The 19293-nt window shown below is 52.1% G+C and overlaps 3 protein-coding genes across 7 annotated transcripts; 2 read left to right on the forward strand and 1 right to left on the reverse strand.

The window, feature by feature from the left end:
* The first annotated feature begins 4 nt into the window (after positions 1-4).
* Positions 5-4274, forward strand: LRRC52 (leucine rich repeat containing 52). 5 transcript variants are annotated; one of them, XM_085068527.1, is made up of 3 exons: positions 5-1242; positions 1444-1854; positions 3924-4274. In XM_085068527.1, exons 1-3 carry the CDS (start codon positions 1230-1232, stop codon positions 4190-4192), a joined length of 693 nt encoding a protein of 230 aa, XP_084924653.1. In that variant the 5' UTR covers positions 5-1229; the 3' UTR covers positions 4193-4274. The 5 variants fall into 5 exon arrangements, with proteins under 5 accessions (XP_084924653.1, XP_084924651.1, XP_084924652.1 ...); XM_085068525.1 differs by having other exon boundaries at positions 5-1162; positions 1243-1854; XM_085068526.1 differs by having other exon boundaries at positions 5-1093; positions 1243-1854.
* Positions 4275-5305: 1031 nt separating this feature from the next.
* MGST3 (microsomal glutathione S-transferase 3) lies at positions 5306-10654 on the forward strand. The gene is made up of 6 exons (XM_085068529.1): positions 5306-5400; positions 7671-7791; positions 8630-8703; positions 9331-9388; positions 10058-10130; positions 10433-10654. Exons 2-6 carry the CDS (start codon positions 7675-7677, stop codon positions 10558-10560), a joined length of 450 nt encoding a protein of 149 aa, XP_084924655.1. The 5' UTR covers positions 5306-5400; positions 7671-7674; the 3' UTR covers positions 10561-10654.
* A 241-nt stretch (positions 10655-10895) lies between these two features.
* Positions 10896-19158, reverse strand: ALDH9A1 (aldehyde dehydrogenase 9 family member A1). The gene is made up of 11 exons (XM_085068521.1): positions 18936-19158; positions 18155-18300; positions 16934-17063; positions 16491-16625; positions 15816-16012; positions 14877-15017; positions 13961-14149; positions 12943-13030; positions 12464-12605; positions 11865-11977; positions 10896-11761 (listed from the first exon to the last, which is right to left on the reverse strand). Exons 1-11 carry the CDS (start codon positions 19123-19125, stop codon positions 11667-11669), a joined length of 1566 nt encoding a protein of 521 aa, XP_084924647.1. The 5' UTR covers positions 19126-19158; the 3' UTR covers positions 10896-11666.
* Positions 19159-19293: the final 135 nt, after the last annotated feature.

Consider the following 19293-nt stretch of genomic DNA (forward strand, 5'->3'; position numbering starts at 1 on the left):
CCGCCCCCGCTCCCCCGCCGGCCTATCAAACACCGTGTCGCCATCGGGAGGCGTGGTCTAGCTAGTCCCCGCCCTCCCCTGGCCTATCCGCTGTCGCGCTGTGGTGGGTGGGCGTGGTTCAGGCAGGCCCCGCCCCGCCGCGGCCGTTGGCCGTGAGGGGAGCAGCGCGGGGAGGCGGCGGCGCTGCAGGGTCGTTTCGGTTCCTTCAGTCCCGGCTGTCACGGCCGTTGGAAGAGTCCTGAAATCCATGGAAGGGGCCTTAAAGCTCACCTAGTTTTCCCCCTGACCTGGGCAGGGACGCCTTCCGCTAGACCAGGTGGCTCCAAAGCCCTGTCCAGTCCGGCCTTGGAACACTTCAGGAATGCGGTAGCCACAGCTTCTCTGGGCAGCCTGTGCCTGGGCCTCACCGCTCTCACAGGGAACAATTTCTTCCTAACATCCCATCTAAACCTGCCCTTTCTCTGTTTAAAGCCATTCCCCCTTGTCCTGTCACTACCTGCCCGTATAATGAGTCACTCTCCCTCTTTTCCATAAACCCTTTAGCTGAGGTCTCCCCAGAACTTTCTCCAGGCTGCACAGCCCCAGCTCAGCCTATCCCCATACCAGAGTTGCTCCAGCTCTCTGAGCACCTTCACGGCCTCTCTGGACCCACTCCAACGGCTCCACATCTTGTGCTGAGGTTTCCAGACCTGAACACACTGCTCCAGATGGGGTAAAAGCTCCTGCTTCCTGCAAGGAGACAACACCAGTCAAGCACAGCATTGCGCAGGGCTCTTGCCTATCAATATCAGCACCTTTTGCAGTGTAACACCGTTTCTGACAAAATTTGGACTGTTCACGCTCTCCCTGCACAGTTCTGATGCTCTCATCCCACACACAGCTTCCTGCATCTCCACTCAGCTGGAAGTAGGTCACCAAGGCCATGGCACTGTCCCCGAAAAGAGGCGGCTTCTGCAAGACACTGACATCACGGAGGTGTCACCTGGTGTCACCTGGCACCGAGTGTGAGACAGAGACATTGCAGCCACTGTTCACACTTGCCAATGTAAAAGCCAGGCTCAGTTTCCATCTGGGCGCTCTGCCAAGGGCTCAGGTGAGCCACAGATACAAAGTGCTTCCCGACAGCCTTGCAGCTGGACACCTCCTCAGCATGGCTGTGAGGGTAATGCACCTTCCATAGGGCTGCTCGCAGTCCACAAAGGGCTAAGTGGCCTGGAAGGTCTCAAACCATGTCTCCTTCAGGTAGGCCATGGTCCCTGAGCCTCATGTTCCTTTTGGGTATGGGGATGGCATCAGAGGGGATCAACTGCCCGAGCAGGTGTAGCTGTCAGTACCTGGAGGTGAACTGCACCGGCCAGCAGTTGCAGGAGTTCCCTGTGGACATCCCTCTGGACACCAGGCAGCTGATTCTGGCAGCAAACAATGTCTCGTACTTGCCGGCAGTGGAATTGAGCTTCCTGGCTGATTTGGTCTACCTGGACTGCAGAAAGAACCTCCTGGGGGATGACCTGGATTTCACCTTCATTGGTGTGGCCAAGCTTGTCTATCTGGACCTCAGCTTCAACAACCTCACACAGGTCACCTTCAGCACCTTCTCCCACCTCCTCAGCCTGGTGGTGCTGAAGATCTCGGACAATCCCAACCTTGTGGCCATTGAGAAGGATGCTTTCTCTAACAACACCTGGCTAAGGCACCTGGATGTGAGCCGGACTGGCTTAACCTTCCTGGACACCAGCACTGTCCGAGACTTGCCCAACCTGAGGCTTCTGGGGCTCAGTGACAATCTGTGGCACTGCAACTGTTCCTTTTTGGACTTCATCACCTGGATGACGGAGAGCAACGTGCATTTTCCAGGTGAGGGCTGTGTGAGCAGGATCTCTCTCCTCACTGCTCCCACAGATCTGTGTGGAACAGAGAGGGCCCTCTGTTCTCTATCCCAAAAGTCGCTGCATGTCAACTGTTTTCTGTTGTCATACAAAGCAGGGATGGGAGCAGCTGGGTTACACACGTTCCACACATGGAGAGTCACACTTGTTCACATCCCCAGGGCAGGCAGGGAGGAGTAGCCTGCAGCTGGGACATTGCTGCTGCTCTAAAACACCTGGATCCAGCCTCAGGTGTGCCTGTGCCTGCACAGCACCCCATGGCTGCAGTGCCAAGAACGAGGAGCCCAACACAGCTCCAGGGAGACGTGCACTGGGAAAATCATTGCTCTGAATTTCCTGCCTTGCCTCTACCCCAAAATCAGCTGTTTCCCATCATATTGAGAGATTCTACAACTGGGCCTTGGAGAGGCCAAGGCAGGGTAATCATCAGTTCCCTTTCCCATTAAAACACTGGTCCCAAGGGTGACATTTTCCTCTACAGCTGCAGCACATGAACTTGGGCTTTGCAAACTGCAAAGAGACACAGCACAGCACAAATAAATGAGGAAAGCTTTGGTTTCAGTAACACAGGGCACCATGGTTAGAGAGAGCTGCAAGAGAGAAATTGTTTGAGAAAACCTGTGCATTGAATAAGAAAGGGCCACAAAAGAGCCCAAGGGGGGAAAAGGGAAGAGCAAATGGAAGCTGGTCAGGACAGAACTGAATTAAAGACATCTCAGTGTCTTTATCAGATGTAGTAAGCTCCTTGTAGACAATAAAGTGGGTTTTTTTCCACATACAGGTTACAGGCAATTATGGAAGAGTGGAATAAAGTACAGCTCTTAGCAGTGAGATTGGAGATAACCCACTGAACCCTGCAACAGGAGAAAAAAGCTCACTGCAGGCAGCTGGGGAGGGTAGGAGTAGTAAAGGCAGCCTAAAACCAAGGGTTGCACCAGGGCAAAGGAGCATTGGGACAGAGCCCTGGAATCTGCTGCAAGCAGACCCCAGCCTGGTCTTTGGAAAGGCTACTGACCTTCACAAACACCTGTGCGCCAGTGCTTGGGGCTCAGCTGGATCTGTGCAGCCCAGGGGCTGACACAAAGCTGTCTAAGTTTGGATTGATTTGGGTAACAGAGAGATAAAAGCTCTCCAGTTTTACTCAGGACCAGGAGCAAGATCAGCATGAACAACCACAGCAGCGATATCACTCAGTCATACACCATACAATGTAATGTGATATAAATCCCCCATGACTTGTTCCCCTTCACCACTCCCATTCCATCCCATGCATCAAGCAGTGCCCAGACTGTGGCTTCCTTTCCCTCAGGCCCTTCCATTCTGGCCATTAAGCACTGCCCAGCCTGTGCCCAGCACAGTGACTGTCTGTGGAGTTCCAAAGCTGCCAGAGGAAGTAGAGTGCCAGGGCTGAGGGCACACCCTGCTTCCATAGGCACCATTCTCATCCTTCCCTAACTCGAGAGGGAACAGCCAGCATCTGTTTTATCACTGCAGATATTGCAATATGACAGGGTATGGTTGTTATTTCAGTGGAACTGAATCATTGATGAGCTGCCTCTGCTTCCCTCACAGTTAGGCTGTGCCTACCTGCAAACCACCCTTGCTGTCAAACACCCAGCAGCCTCATTACTCCAGCATAATTTAGGCTGTATCACTTCAGAAGGTGTTTGAGATTTAAAAAAACAACAAACACAGGTGCTCTGATATGAAGATGAAAGTGCTCTATCAGCAGAGCTGAGCAGGGCAGGGACAGCAGTTTGCCACAGTGGCATAATCAGCCAGTTAATATTTTCCTATGGAACCAACACCACAGAAATCATTCTGCAACCTGGGAATTGTGGTTTGGCAAGGATTTAGCACAGGTTTGGCACAAGTTCGGCTGTCATATTTTAGCCAAGCCACAGAGGGAGAGGAGCGTGAAGTCTGCAGATATTTTTCAGGCTTTTAGCAAGCACTTCCATAATTTTTCTATCAGTACTCCTGTTCATTAAATTATGACACAGGCTAGAGAGTGCTGCTTCTGCTGTCCCTCTGCAGATGCTGACAACATCACCTGCTACACCCCAGCAGGTCTGCGTGCCCTGAGGATACCAGCAGCAGAGGCACAGCTCCACTTCAGCTGCCTGACCCAGCTGTACGGGCAAGATTATGTCTTTCTGTGCCTTGTTGGCTTCTGCATATTCCTGGCTGGCACCATGGTAGCCTGGCTGGCTGGGGTCTGTGCTGTCATCTATGAAGCCCATGTCTCAAAGGGAGATGAAGAGGAGGAGGAGGAGCTGGAGGAGGAGGAAGACACAGCCACTTAGGATCAGCCCTTCTGAATTCCCACAGTGGGAACTCCCTGCCTGCCTGATTTCCCACATGTTGTCCCCATGTTTTTTTGGAAGTGAAATAAAACTGCAAGAGAAGGAAGTATCTGTGCTTCAGTTTCACTTGCTGTGCTACTATGCAGTCTTCTGCCACTGGGACTCAGGACATTGGCAAAATATTTATTTTGTTGGGTGTGAGAGGTGTGCACATTGCCAGGCATTTCCACTTTCACTCTACCTTGAGACCATGGAACTGTAGGGACATAAGGACTAGCTTGAAAAGGTACTGAAATATGGGAACAGCCCTGACACTGTGCTGTAGCCAGGGAGATCACCAGGCCCTTCCTGGCCAAAAAACCCAGCAGAGTTTATGGGGACCAGACTACCTAGCTGAAGCCCCAGGGAGTGGAAGAACTTTCTGCTATGGAAAGGCAAAGATCCTTGCTTTCTTTCCCATTACACTGGTAACAGCAAAAGAACCCTTTGTGCTCCTGCAGCCAGATTGCCTGTTCCTCCTCTGATTTATGAACATTTACAGAACTGGAAAGTCCAGCCCTCGTTTTGTGTCACATAACCCTAAAACTGGAATGTTTTATAAAGTAAAAATATTGCTTGCACACTTTCCAAAAATTCTTGGAAATGGCTCCTCTGTCCACGCCAAAGTGCCAGGGTTGCATCTACAGGGAGATGTAAGCAAGATCCTTCTCACCACCAGCGCTGAGAATTGCCAAGGGAAGTATCTGCTTACATGACCCAGCACAGCAACTCCACGTGTGAAACACTGGCTGCTTCAGCCCACAGTGCAGGGTCTGGTGAAATAAAAGGGGAAACCAGGAGATTTCAGCAAGCACGAGATGAATTACCAAACTCCGAGCCATTAAACTGTAGACTGCAAATCAAAGCTGAGAGCTCTTAGCTATAAAGGGTATGGCAAAATGGATATGGGCAAAAGGGTGAGGATGAGGATCTCTGTGTGCTGGGGACACAGGAAGAGCTGCTGGGGGACTCCGGCACGGCAAAGCCCTCTGCAGATCCATAAGAATGCCTGTCCCACTCTCGCAGCAGTGAGATTGATCGCGCCTGGCCGAGCGCCGGCCCCGCCTGCGGGCGGTGCTGCGGGCGGGGTGACTCCGCTGCCGCCCCGGCTCCCTGCCCGTCCCCGGCTCCGTCCCGCAGCGCCTGGGCTGCTCCGCGCCGCGCTGAGGGTGAGTGCGGGACCGGGCACCCCGAGCTCGCCCCTCCGGGAGTGGGGGGATGCAGGGGGGATGCTCTCAGGGCATGGTTACGCAGGTTGTCCCGATGGAAAACAGAGGAAGCGCCGTGGACATCTCGCAGCCGGGGGAGGCTCCCGGGAAAGGGGGCTGCGGCACGAGCAGGGCGCGGGGCTCTGCCTGTCCCCCGCACGGGCAGCTCAGGCTGAGCCTGGCCCCGCCTGGCTGGGGAGGGCTCAGCCGCGGGAGCGAACAGGGCCATGGGACGGCAAGAGGCTCTGCTGGCTCGAAAGGCTGAGCTTACATCGGGTAATCCAGTCAGAATCCACGCGCGGGTCTGTTCAAGGAGCCTTAATGCGCTTTGCTGACTCACAGTAGCTACAGCATTGTGGCACATTTGGGAAGGACCCTTTTTCTGCTGTCGCTCTGTGCCGTGTCATGCTCCAAAATCTCGTGTGTGTGGCTCTGGCCGGAAACATCGCAGTGCAAAAGGCAGAAATTGAGTCTTGTGCACCGTGATGGTGCCTGTCAGCAAAGCCCTTGCAGCTGCGGGCAAAGGTTGCTGAAACCCTCCGGGCACCCCAATCCGGAAGCGACCGTGAGAGTCCTAGTGACTTTGGAGTGCTTTATATGGCTCCAAATTACGAGAGCGAAGGCTCGAGGTACAGCTTTATATCAGTAGCAGTTTTATGACACACCCGGCTTAATGCCTTGCCGTGCTCTTTGCTCCCAAGATAAATCCCTAGATTATAACTTTGTGCTGGAAGATAAAATGCCTGGTTCTCCAACAAACTTGTAATTGGAAGGGGCAAATGTGACCACCAACCTGCTCTACTGGTGGGAATGTTCTATGTTCAGTGTGTCACCTGGCAGGTGCTAACCTCAATGACAGGTGCATGCAGCTGACTTTTCTTCATTACTTCATGGTTTTAATATTCTTACTGATAATTGTTTACCACACTTCCTGTGGACAAAGCCAGCTGTTGTCTTCACGTTGCTTCATTGATGATAATCCTTTGCAAATGAGAAATAAAACCCTCTAGTCCCCAAAGATCCCTTGTGAGGGGTGCTGGCGCTGCTGCAATAGGAAGACTTCACACCAGTTCTGTGAGGTGGCCTGTTTTTCCCCACACTGACAGATTGTGCTGATGGGTCAGTGCAGGAGACACCAAAACCTCACTACATCGTGGAGGCACCATCTGGAGACAGGCACCAACTGGAGTTTGATTGGGAGCATTATCTCGGTGCTGGAGGGAGGTGTGTCATGTCTTGGGTCACCCAGACAGGCATCTGAGGTTTAGGGTTGTGCAAGGTGGTTGTGGGGAAGGGCCCTTGTGCTCTCTGGCAGCTGGGAGGGAGCGGGAGTGCTCTGTGTGGAGCAGGGCAGGCTGATGGGGGCAGGTCTGGTAGATGGGAGCAGGAAACTACAGGATATGCCTTCTGCTCCATGCTTCTGTCTCAGGACTGCGTGAGGGAGCACAGAACCATTAAACAAAAGTCACACAGGCCGTGGTGTTCCCTGGCTGCAGACTTGCTTGTGCACATGTTGGCAGTGCCAGTAGCAGTGTGTTGTTGGGGCTGTTCACCAGTTTGTGACTCAGAGGGCTCCTGGAAGCTGCAGGGCTCAGCATTGCTCATCCAGCCAGTACCTCTTTACCCAAAAGTTTCAGTTATCATTGCCATGGTGGTGGGGTTTATTAGCATCTTATGTAAGTACACATTTGCAGTATGAATTAATCATTCATGTAGCCCAGCTCCTTCCAGCTCTGGGGATTTCTGAGCCAGGTTCTATTATAATTCCCAAATTACCTCATATTCCTAACGCTTTCCCAGTTTCCTGTTGAATTTATGAGAACTGCCTGCATTCACAATGTCCTTTGGCAGGGCATTCCACAGGTCTGGTTTCCACTGCACAAAGAAACACCTCTCTTAGGGAACAGGCTGCAAATAAACTGATTTCATTTGGTGGCCCCTAGCTCTTGTGGAGTTGAAAGGGGCCGTGAGTTTCTGCCCAGGCTGGACTAGGGTTCTCCAGGCACCACTGCCCACCAATGCTGCGGTGATTTAAGGCTTGCTTGACAGGAGCAATGCAGAGAACTCCTGGTTTGTGCAGGCTCCAAGAGGTACAAATTACCTCAGCTACCATTTCTCCATCCAGTCCCCATGCTGGGAGCTCTGGGGTCCAAACTCAGCAACTCTTCCGTGCACATTTTTCACGTGTTGCCACTTCCCCAAAATATTCACAGGCTCTCTTTCTCTGGCAGCACAATGGCTGTTCTCTCCAAGGAGTATGGCTACGTCATGCTGACCGGGGCTGCCAGCTTCGTCCTGGTCATGCACCTCGCCATAAAGGTGGGCAAGGCCCGCAAGAAGTACAACGTGGAGGTGAGTGCTCAGCCTGAGGGGATTGCAAGGTTGGAGCCAGTCTGCTGACAAGCCAGGTGACACCTGGCTCAGTTTGGGGTGACTTGCTGACATTCCTGCCCCACCCCACATATGCAGAAGGGATGGAGCTGCCGTGGCTCTGCAGAAAGCATAGCAGAGCTCAATATTTGGGACCTCAGGCACTTGGCACCAAGCTGAAAGCACGTGGCTTTGAGCTTGGCAACACTGATGGGCAAGAAACTGCCCAGCCCTTTTTCCCTGCAAATAAAGCTTGATGAAGTACTGGGGGAAAGGTGTCACAGTGGAACAAAAGAGACAAGAGAATTTCTCAAACTCAGGGAGAGCCCTGTCACAAGAAGCCTTTCAGGTGACCTTCCCTCAGCATCCATTGGGGAGCCTTTAAGCCAGGCAGGACTCTGGGCTGGGTGGGAACAGTTGTGAGTCAGGGTCATGGCATGCAGAGGCTGCTGTGCCACTTGGCTCCAGCACAAGCCACCGTTCCTTTGCTCTTTCATCACTTCACTCACGGAAGTGGTGGGCACAAGGGCAGCTCCAGCTGTCTTTAGGGGTGATCCCATTCCTATTGGAGCCAATGTACCCATTGCATGTGGTGCACAAAGGGCTGGGATTTGAGGCCTGGGGAAGCCCCTGCAGCCAGGCAGCAGCTTCAGGAAAGGAGTAACCTTGAACACTGCTTTTGTGGGCCCCAGGGCAGGGACAGGCTCTAACCTGCCACTGCAGGTTGGTCTTGCAAGCACTCAGGCAGCCCTTGGCTCCTGGGGAGAGGAGCTGTAGGGCACAGTTGCTGATGCTTTGCTGCTGGTTTGTTTTTTTGCAGTATCCAACCATGTACAGCACACACCCTGAACACGGGCAGATATTCAACTGCATCCAGCGTGCGCACCAGAACACGTGAGTGACACCTGGGATCAGGGCCCTAGGAGCACACAGGGCTGAGGGACAGGGCCCACAACCCCAGAGGTGCTGCTGCCACTGCTCTGATCCAGGCTCAATGCTTGGGGACAACACATAGGCCTGCAATGCTTAGCAGGAAGGCCATGCTGGCTCCTTCCCATGCCTTAAACCATGGAATGGTGCTGTGAAGCAGTCTCCTCTTCCCCAGCTGCCAGCAACTTGCCTCCAGGGGTAGATCTTGAGATATTAAGAATCTTGTTTCTGTTGTGCTGCCCAGGTCATCCTGGGGAGAGGCCAAAGTCCACCCAACTCCTGTGGACAGGCTGCAACAGCCCATCAGAGGGGTGCTGGGAGGCACTACTCCTGTGGAATGTTTAGAGTGGCTTAGGGAATGAAATGGACAGTGAGTGGGTGACCTGGGAGAGAGGAGCAGGCTGGGGGGAAGGCCCTAAAACTCTGTGCATGCTCAGGTGCCCTCTTTTCTCAGCCACAGCATTGAGCACATAGACTCATAATCAGTCCCAAATGCCCTTGGCAGTGGATGTTTGCAGCCTCTGCCCTTCTGGGCTTTCCTCTTTGTAAGCAACCTGAGCACAAACACAATCTCCTCACTTTTATTTTCAGATTGGAGGTCTACCCTGCCTTCCTGTTCTTTCTAGGCACTGGTGGACTCCACCATCCGGTAAGTGATGCTCTGGCTCCCTGTCTTGAGCAGGGGGCCAAGACAGCCTCTTCAGTAGCCACATCACACTTAACAGCAGTGCCCCTTCTCAAAATTTAGTTGTAGAAGGTCTTCTGCAGGAGAATCACAAGTAATAAACTCACTACTGCTGTTCCAGCTATTAGAACCTTTCCCTTTCCCTAAAGTTGCTTTGTGAGACAAAGCATAGCATTTGCAGCCTTGTCACTGCGTGGGAAGGATCCCTCCAGCCCAGTTTTTCTAAGCCCTGCCAAAGGAGGTCAACAAAAGCCTGCATTATTTTTAACTGAAGGATGCAGACAACTCAGGAGGAGGCAGGCGCATGGGAGAGGCCAAATCCAGCAGCTCTGCCTTTGCCATCAAAAGACAAATTAGGTACTTCCTGAAGACAGACTCCTTTTCCAAGAGGGAAGGAAGCAGCACAGGCACATCTGGCAAATGTGCATTGGAGCAAGCTCTAAATTGAGTCAAGGTGGAAGTCTGGAATACCTGCTGGAGGCAGTGGAGCTGGGCTTGGAGCAGCAGCTGCCTCCACGATCCTGGCCCTTGCTCTGGCTCACTGACTGGACAGGGGTGAAATGAGATTCAGCACCTGCTTGCTTGTACGACTTTTGTTCTCCAAAACCTTTAATGCTTCTCCTTTCTCTCCAGCGGGTTGCCACAGGCCTCGGCATTGCCTGGATCATTGGGAGACTCCTTTATGCCTATGGCTACTACACAGGAGGTAGGTCTGCACCCTGCAGCATACAGGTGCTTGGAAACTCAGATCTCCTACAGTGACCTCGGGATGCTTTGCTCCCGGTCAGATCTGGAGGAAAGGGTGCAGCTCCACAGGCTGCTAACACTGCAGCACACTCTTCCTACTGCTGGGAAAAACACTCATTCAATAGGGATACCTACCCTAAGAGGCCTGAGCTGGTGCCTGCTGTTTTGCCGTGGGGATTTACCTTTAGTTCCTGCTTCCTCTTCAATTTCCAGGATGGACTGAACTTTCAGTGAACTGACAAATCCTGCCTTTTTTTCCAGATCCCAAAAACCGAAGGAGAGGGGCCCTTGGCTCTGTGGCACTCCTTGGGCTGGTGGGCACAGGAGTGTATTCAGCCTGCCAGCACCTGGGCTGGATCTGCCAGCAGGAGGGCTGCCCAAGAAGCTAAAGGGAGTTTTGTTCTGTTTTCTTTTAAACACTTGGCTTCCTGTCCTTTTTCCCTTTTCTTATTCAATAAAAGGAAGCTGTCAATTCTGTATTTTCATTCTAAAGTTACAGAGGGTTTTTTAAGCTCTACAGAATGCTAGAAAAACTCTGGTTTTGTAGGACTACAGAAATCTGTCCCACAGGCAGAGATATTCTTTCTAGCTTTTATGATTTTAGTGACTGAAAAGTCACCTTGCAACTCACTTAACCCATACAGCAGCAAGTGTATGGGTTACATACAGTTACATACAGGACCCCATTTCTGGACCACTCAATTCATGTCACAGTGATAAGAAATTCCAGAGTTAGTATTTATTCGGTTGCTAAAGAAAATATGTAGGCATACATTTAAAGTTGTTGCTTCATCATATGTATAAAGAACAGTAAAATTATAGGAAGGAAGTGAGATAGCTTTCACTATTCTGTGCAGGAGCTTGCCACCACTCTTGTGTGGAGGTGATTCTCAGGGCCATGCCTGGCCCAGGCAGCATCAGCCAACCCTCCCCACAATGTTTTGTCTCACTTGTATAAGTAAGGTGCAGATAGAAAAAACAAAACTTGAGGTTAGCAGGGGTGTAGAGGGAATAAACAATGCTACACTTAAGGCTTTTACATAATCACAGAATAGACAGGGTCTATAGCTACAGGATATCAATGTGTTCTAGAGCTTACATGTTCATTGAGTAGAGTCCTACCTGTTAAGAAGCCAGAACTGAAGCTGATGGAGGATGGAAGGCAATGGGAATTAAGGCACACAGCATGGGAAGCCTGGGCCTGGCCTTGGCCACTGACAGGCCTCTGGTAGCACCTCTGTGGCTGCAGGAGCTGCTGCCAAAAGCCAGATTGGTGCCTCCTGCTCTGAGCTTCCCATTGCCCACCAGACAGGACAGAGCTGAGCCCTGTGTGTACATTCCCCCCTGCAGGAGCAGGGTGGCCAAATGCTGCTCCAGCCCTGCTGCTCCACTGGCACTGACCATTGTACAGTACTTCATTGTTGTGTACATGATCCACATCTCTGGCTGACAGGCAAGAGCTGTCTGATGCTCCCCTGAGCAGGGCCCAGAGCCACTAAAACACAGACTCCACATCACCCATCTCCACTAAGACAGTCTTCAGCTGTGAGTAGTATTCCATGGCTACCCGGCCGTTCTCCCTGCCAAATCCTGCAGGGAAGAGTCAGAATTAGAACACAGCTCCAGGCAGTGCCAGGTGCCACTCACAGCCCCTGCAGCTGGCATGTACCAGGGGAGGTCACACAGAGCTCACCTGAGAACTTGTATCCTCCGAAAGGCAACTCCACAGGGCTGCTGTTGTAGTTGTTAATGAAGCACATCCCAGCCTTGAGAGCAGCCACTACCCTGTGAGCCTTCTGGATATCCCTGCAGGAAAAAGGCAATTCAGCTGGATTCCCTCCTTCCCTGCCAGGTAACACCCCACCGGTGAAAGGCCAGCAGGCCACACTGGTTTTTGGAGTCCAACCTGTCCTATTCTGTGTCTTTGCCTACTTGAAGGAGGCAGCACCAATTCCCAAGGACATTCCAACTGCATTTGAATTGCAAGGGCAGGACAAGGACAGCAATGCAGAGTGGGGCAAGTAGCCAACAGCAGGCTCCTGATGCATCCTGGAGATGCAGAAAAGCAGGCAGCAGGCCAAGCCAGGCTGGGAGGAGCCCAAAGGACAGCTGGACCCACCCAACACTTCAGGAAGAATTAGATGTGCATTCATTTACAAATTTCCCTTTTGGCAATCCCAGCTTTTCTGGTAGAGGATATTCATGTCCATGCCAAGGCACTTCAAGAGGAGCAGCAAATCACTGCAGTATTTCCCCTCCCTAGAATGATTTCAGAACACTGCCCAATCATACCTGGTGAAGACACCACCTGCCAGGCCGTATTTGGTGGCATTAGCTCTCTCCACAACCTCCTCCTCTGTATCAAATGGCAGGATGGCCATGACAGGCCCAAAGATCTCTTCCTTCACACATGTCATGTCATCCTTGCAGTTCCCTGGAAGCGTGGCAGAGCACAAGTGCTTCAGGAGGAAGAGCAGCAGCACAGCCTGTGCATTCAGCAACCCACACAGCCTTGGAGACAGCGCTCAGCCCTGCACAGCCTCCCTGCAGAGCAGCCAGGCACACCCTGCGTCTCAAAAGCACCAACTGCCCCATTCCTGCCAGGCCCAGATTTCCCTGAATGCAGCTTTTGGGAGCCTCAGCTATCTCTGGTACCCCCATCCAAGTGCCAGTCCATGCTGGGGACACACAGAGCCAGATTATGCTGGACTCAGCTTTCTCTAGAAGAAACTCCACAACATCCACGGTGTCATGACTGAGATGGATCATACCTAACACGCATGGTCGCATGTAGTAACCATTCTTCAGCTTCGGGTCATCTGGCACATACAGGTCCCCACCACACAGCACCTCTGCCCCCTGGAAAAGAACCAAGAAGAAGGGATGCAGGCACATTCAGGAGCATCCTGCCCAGCTGCCACAGCTCTGGCTGGCCTTTGGCCTATCCCAACAAGCTCTGTTAACAAGTTTGTTATGAACCCCTTTCATGTACTGAAATTCTGCAATCAGGTGTCCCCAGAGCCTTCTCCTCTCCTGGCTGAACAACCCCAACTCTCAGCCTTTTCTCATAGTAAGGTGCATTTTTCCTGTGCTGAGGACTCCAGAGCTTAAAGTGGGGTCTCACCAGAGTGGGTCAGATGGGCAGAATTCCCCCTTCCCTGCTGCCCACAGGGCTTTGGACATAGCCCAGGACATGGGGGGTTTCTGGGTGCCAGTGCCCATGGACAGGGCATGTCCAGCCTCTCATCCACCAGCACACCCAAGTCCTTCCTGGCAGGGCTGTTCCATCTGCTCATCCCCCAGCCTGGACTGATACCAGGGGTTGCTCTGACGCAGGTGTAGCACCTTGTACTTGGCTCAAATCACCTCCCTGTCCTCAACATGCCTTAACAACTTTTAGGAGGATCTGTTTCATGATCTCCCCACAGTCACAGAGGTGTGGCTGACAGGTCTGTAATTCTCTGGATCCTCCTGTCCCTTTTTGAAAATAGGTGCAATGTTTTTCCTTTTCCAGTCACTTGGCATTTCACCTGACTGCCATGACTTTTCAAATATCATGGAGAATGGCTCAGCAACTACATAGCCAATTCCCTCAGGACCCTGGGATGCAGCCCATTAGATCCCATAGACTTATGTATCTGGTGGTCCAAAACACCCACTGAGTAATTAAAAAACAACTGAAAAAAACAGCTTAACTGGGAAGGCACAGGGCAGGAAAGCAGCTGGCAGTGTGTTTGTCTGAGAAAAGAGGTATTTCAGGACAGTCACAATGCGGCATCACAATCTCACCTGCTCCTTTGCCTGCTTGATAAAGCCCTGCACACGATTCAGGTGGGGCCGGTTGATGAGGGCTCCCATCCGTGTGTCTTCCAGAAGTGGGTCTCCAATTTTGATTTTCTGGGTGCGTTTCACCACCTCCTTTGTGAAGGTATCCAGGATCTTCCTCTCCACAAACACACGGGTGCCGTTGCAGCACACCTGGGATACAGGACAGACAGATCAGAATAGGAAACACAGCACTGCACAGTCCTTCCCTGCTCAGGTCCTGCTCCAGAGGCTCTTGGAAAAGCCCCTCCACATCTGCTACAACAGCTAAATTGTCCCTGGGGGAAAGGAACACGGTATTACCCTGGGGCCGTAACAGCACTGAACAGTCCTTGCTGGACACAGTGGTTCTGATGCCACCAGGTGGCAAAAACACAGCAGGTCACCAGCAGCAGAGACCTTGAGCTGACTTCTGAGTTCCTAGAAATAAGCCCACTGAGGAAATTTGCCAACAGGATTACACAAAATCTGCAGCAGACGTGGATATCCTAAATCTGGGAAGGATAGAACCCCATAGTGCTGCAACTCAGCACACCAGGGTGGAACCTGCTGGCCCTCCAAAGGACACCAGCACAGCTTCTCCTGACCTGTGAGTGCCAGACTGGAGCCCAGCGCACAGGAGCAGCTGTGCTGAGCTGGGTACTGGGTGTCAGGGAGGCTGCATGTCTGGGAAGGACAGAGCACTAGCTAAGGCACACTCTGCTGGGACACCCTGGCTCCTGCAAGGGCATCCCTTCTGACACTGCACAGGGAAATGTATGGCAAAATGGGAGCTTCAGGGCATCCCTCACTACACGAGGTCACAGGCTGGCCCCGTTGCCCAGTCCTGAAATCACCCTGCCTCCCTGGGAAGCAGCACTCCTGCCCCACAGACACTCACCTCGCCCTGAGTCAGGAAGTTGGCCATGAGGGCTCCCTTCACAGCATTCTCCAGATCAGAGTCCGCAAAGATGATAAGGGGGGATTTGCCCCCCAGCTCTAGGGTGACTGGCTTGATCCCTTTAGCCGCCATCTCCATGATCTGAGGGAAACAAGGACAAGAGAGGTAAGTGACCCACTGGATGAAGGGAAGGCTGGTGGGGAGAGGCAAGAGAGACCCAAAGGGAGACTTCCTGTAAGACAATTCACCAACAGCAGCATGAAGTTGTGGCAAGCTGGGTTTCCTATATGTGCTTAGTTCAGAATGAGGACAGCCTCAGAAGGTTTGGGGTTTGTTTTTTTTTTTTTTTTTACAGATAATTTACAGATAAAACAAAAAAACCTGGGGAGGGGTTTGCAGGAATTCTTGTGCTCAATGTAAGCTACAGGCAGCTGTTGCTGCATCTGTCACTGCACGCCAGGTACACACATGTAGGGTGCACTCAAAGGACAACATTTCCCCTCCTTCAAATCAGAATTTACTTCCAAAAGTCTTTCTAGGGACTTTTAATTTTTGAATAATAAATGGAGAGTGAAAGACTCACAAAAACTGACCTCTTGCTTAAAAACAGTAGGTTTTTTGCATGCAGCTTTAGTTCTTTATTGCAGCCAGGAACATGTAGTGCTGCTGGTTTGTGTACTCTCCTCCCGACATCAACACCCACCTGAGCATCTCAGAGACTTCATGCAACCAAGGGCTAGGCAAGTGAAGCTGACCAAGGGGTTCCTCTCCCATGCCCATGCCCAGCAGGTTAACTGGATCCCCAGCATGACCCTGTACGTGCTGCAGGCTCCTTGCTCAGCCCCAAAAACACTGACTCACACCCCACCTCTACAAGCCTCGTGCAGAAAAGCTCAAAGAGGCATCAACTACAGACCTCTTGTTTCAAGGTGCCTTTACCTTCATGCCAGTTGGCACACTGCCGGTGAAAGAGATTTTGGCCACATCTGGGTGCTGGCAGAGGAACTGGCCCGTGGCTGCCCCACCCTGCACCACATTGAAGAGCCCCTTGGGCACTCCAGCCTCTGTGAAGATCTCTGCCAACCTCACCACAGAAATGGGGGTGAAGGGTGAAGGTTTGAAGACCATCGCATTGCCTAAGGGAACCCAGACACAGGCAAGGTGGGGTTAACACCCAAACTGCTTCAGGGAAAAAACCAAAAGTAACCCCCGCCCCACACAATGAATTTGTCTCAGTAGAGCCCAGAGGCTTCCCCCCAGAGAGGAGGACACACTTTCAGCTGATCACTGCAACTAGCAAAAGGCTGCACTTCCTGATGGGAAGGCCTGGGGCAGATGAGGCTCCTGGTCTTGCCCAGCAGACATTTCAGGAGACCTTCCCCATCTGGTACAAAGCCAAGCTATCAGCATTTTTCCTGATGCACTCCTAACCCCTTGACATCTAACATGTTCCTCCTTCCATTTCCCTTCCCTTCCTGCCAGAGTAACAGCCTGAACGTTCTGCTAATGCTTCAACACTTCAAGGTAATCCTAGACTTCATCCCTCAAATCACTCTCCCCCACAGGATCGTTTGGCTTTGAAGAAACACTTGTGTGGGCGAAAGTGTCCATTACCGCAAGCCAAGGCTGGGCCAGCCTTCCAGCAGGCAATCTGGAAAGGGTAATTCCAGGCTCCAATCCCAACACACACCCCAAGTGGTTCTCTCCGAGTGTACCCAAAGCATCCCCCAGGAAGTTGGATGTGTTCACCTGCAAAGAAACAGCCAGAAGGTAAAAAGAGCAAAGCCCCTTCCTGTCTGATCAGGGCTCCTAGAGGTCATATCTGGCTTTGCCTGAGAGCAGTCACAGTTTTACCCCAGCAAGCTCACAGAAGGTTTGTGAGTGCTCACAGAGCACAGCAGCATTGGGCAAAGACCTCTCAAAATCCTTCCAAGGTCTTCAGGAAAAGGAATGGTCCATCTCTTAGAGAAGTCAGCAGCAATGATGGCCTTGTGCTGCTAGAATTACCAGGGAATGTGGCACAGAGAGCAAAGAGCAAACTCCAGTAACGTCCTCACCGGCCAGAGATCCTGCCAGCCCTGCGTAATACTCCAGGCACTGCCAGGATATGTCAATGTCTGCTCTGGCTTCAAAGATGGATTTCCCATTGTTGATGGTCTCCATGGTGGCAATTTCCTCTTTCTGCTCCTGTGGGAGGCATAGGACAGACACAACATGTTAGAGAAGCCTGCAGCAGAACTCCACCAAGGAGACAGCCACTTCCCAAGCATACAAGTCCCAAACAAGACTCTGCCATGAGAAATGGTCATCTCCATATTCCCATTTGCTGTTTATCAATTTCCCTGTGGTGACCAAGTGCAGGGGAATGTCAAAGAGAAAGATGCTGGGGTTCACTGCTGGTCCAGCCTTGTTTAACATCCCTGTTTATCTAAAGATGAACAAACATGAACTTAGAAGTTGGCTGGCAAACAATGATTAGAATTCGCAGAACTAAACTGGGAAGAGCAAACAGTGAGATCAGGATGGAACCAGAGGACACTGAAGAGGCACAAAGCAATGCAGCTGGGAAGAATCCTTTAACAGACCAGCTCACAGGCAGAAATATTACCCTGCTCTGGAAGTCTGGCAAAAGCAGAAGTCTGGCATAAAAGAAAAGTTTTCTCATGACATATACACCCTGGGGAAAGAAGGTCTGGGTTCTTACAGTCCTGTGCCTTGACACACATTAACTCTGATGCCCAAGAATCTGTTATCTCAGAATGGAATCCGTGTTAAATCTCACTTACATGTATCCTCTCACAAGAGTATTAACTGATAGATAAAAACCAGTATTGCTACTTTCTCTTATTGCCAAGATACATTCCAGTCATGTAACAACAACCTCCAACAAGCCAAAAGCTCAACAATGCCAGTTATGCAATTTCAGCTTTGAAACTGTGTGCAGTGAAATTTAATCTTTGGAGCTGTTAAAATAAACACAAGCCCTGCAAGATGTTGACTGGGTGGCTGCAGTTTAACGTCTTCTAACAAAATTAAGCTGAGAAGGCACACGCTGGCCTTGAATCTAGTGATAAAACCAAAGCTGCACGCAGGGACACTGACTCCAGTGATAAGAGCAAAGCTCTGCCCGAGGCAGCCTCCTGTCTCTTCTGGCCAAAGGTGGGTTTTAACTCCTGAGCAACTTGTGGAGCTCTGGAAGTCCTGCTGAAGCCCCAAACAGCCACAATAACCCACAAGGAAGCTCAGAGACAGAACCACCCCTCTCCCCCACAACATACCCGAATAATTCTGGCAGCCTCCAGCATCACCCGGCATCGCTCCATGCCCGACATCTGACTCCATATTTTAAAGGCAGTCTTAGCACTCTGCACAGCCAAATCAACTTCCTTCTCCCCAGAGCAGGGCACCTTGCACAGCACACGACCTGGGCACATTTCAAACAGGGAATAAATAGGATGGAAATCTCAGAAAAGGGCCCACAACATGGTCTGTCTTGCACCAAACCCCACATACTTCAGTCAAGCCAGCTATACCAGGCACACAACTTCCCCCATGGATCCCACTGAAACCCACTGATTTGTAATCAGCCACAGGAGGGGTGCTGCAATTCAGCTGGTCTGAATTAAGAGCCGACATTCTCCACAGTCGTGTTCTAGTTACTAATTAGCTCCAGTTGTTAACAAAATTCCTGTGCTTCTCAGTGCAGTTTGTTACATTTCTACCACTCTCTTGAGGATTTTTGTTACACATTCCTCAGCATGGAATGCTGAGGAATTCCTCAGCCCTCCGCACCGATAACTAAAATCATATCATTTGAGAGGTATTTAACTCGTGGGTTTTTGCCAAAATCAGGCATTTTGAGTGTGACTGAGAGCTGATTTCTGCACTAAAGAGTAACGACGGGCAAACGCTGTAGGCAGAGCGCAGCCGGGTGCCTCAGGAGCAGCGGGCCGTGCAGGATAGCCGCACAGGCGGCAGCCAGGCGAGCTGGGGGAGAAGCCGAGCACACCCTGCGGGCCCAGAGGCTCTCCCTGCCCCGACCGCCGCGTTCCCCGGTACCTGTGGCCGGCTCGAACACATCCTCCAGCTGCCCGCCGTCGGCGGGCTGGACGCGGGCGCCCGCGCGGTAGTTGAGCGGCTGCTGCACGGTGAGGGTGCCGGTGGCGGAGCTCATGGCGAGGCCGGGAGCGACTGCGCGCAGCCGGGGGAGGAGGAGCAGGAGGCTCGGCAGCCGGGACTGTGTCAACATCGGCGGATCCCGTGAGGCGCCGCGGCCGAGAGGCACCGCCTCTTCCACGGACGCCTTTTCAGCGGCAGGGCCGCGGGGTCCGCCCCAGCCCGGGGCGTGCCAGCTGCCGGCCAGCCGATCCCGCGGCCGCAGCAGCCTCCACCACCCAATTAACAGACATCGTTAACA

Source organism: Lichenostomus cassidix, chromosome 8, assembly GCF_008360975.1.
Source record: "Lichenostomus cassidix isolate B80296 chromosome 8, HeHo_3.0, whole genome shotgun sequence".
Lineage (NCBI taxonomy): Eukaryota > Metazoa > Chordata > Aves > Passeriformes > Meliphagidae > Lichenostomus > Lichenostomus cassidix.

Bases quoted from the DNA above. Each gene is read 5' to 3' on its own strand.
- ALDH9A1 (XM_085068521.1), bottom strand. From the start codon at position 19,125: ATGTTGACACAGTCCCGGCTGCCGAGCCTCCTGCTCCTCCTCCCCCGG. The intron at 16,626-16,933 runs GTGAGGACGTTA...GTTTCTTTGCAG, and splicing joins GCTGGCAGGATCTCTGGCCG to GTGAACACATCCAACTTCCT. The intron at 11,762-11,864 runs GTGAGCTCTGTG...TCTTCCCTGCAG, and splicing joins CGGAGGATACAAGTTCTCAG to GATTTGGCAGGGAGAACGGC.
- MGST3 (XM_085068529.1), top strand. From the start codon at position 7,675: ATGGCTGTTCTCTCCAAGGAGTATGGCTACGTCATGCTGACCGGGGCT. The intron at 8,704-9,330 runs GTGAGTGACACC...TTTTATTTTCAG, and splicing joins CAGCGTGCGCACCAGAACAC to ATTGGAGGTCTACCCTGCCT. The intron at 10,131-10,432 runs GTAGGTCTGCAC...CTTTTTTTCCAG, and splicing joins CTATGGCTACTACACAGGAG to ATCCCAAAAACCGAAGGAGA.
- LRRC52 (XM_085068523.1), top strand. From the start codon at position 1,230: ATGTCTCCTTCAGGTAGGCCATGGTCCCTGAGCCTCATGTTCCTTTTG. The intron at 1,855-3,923 runs GTGAGGGCTGTG...GTCCCTCTGCAG, and splicing joins GAGCAACGTGCATTTTCCAG to ATGCTGACAACATCACCTGC.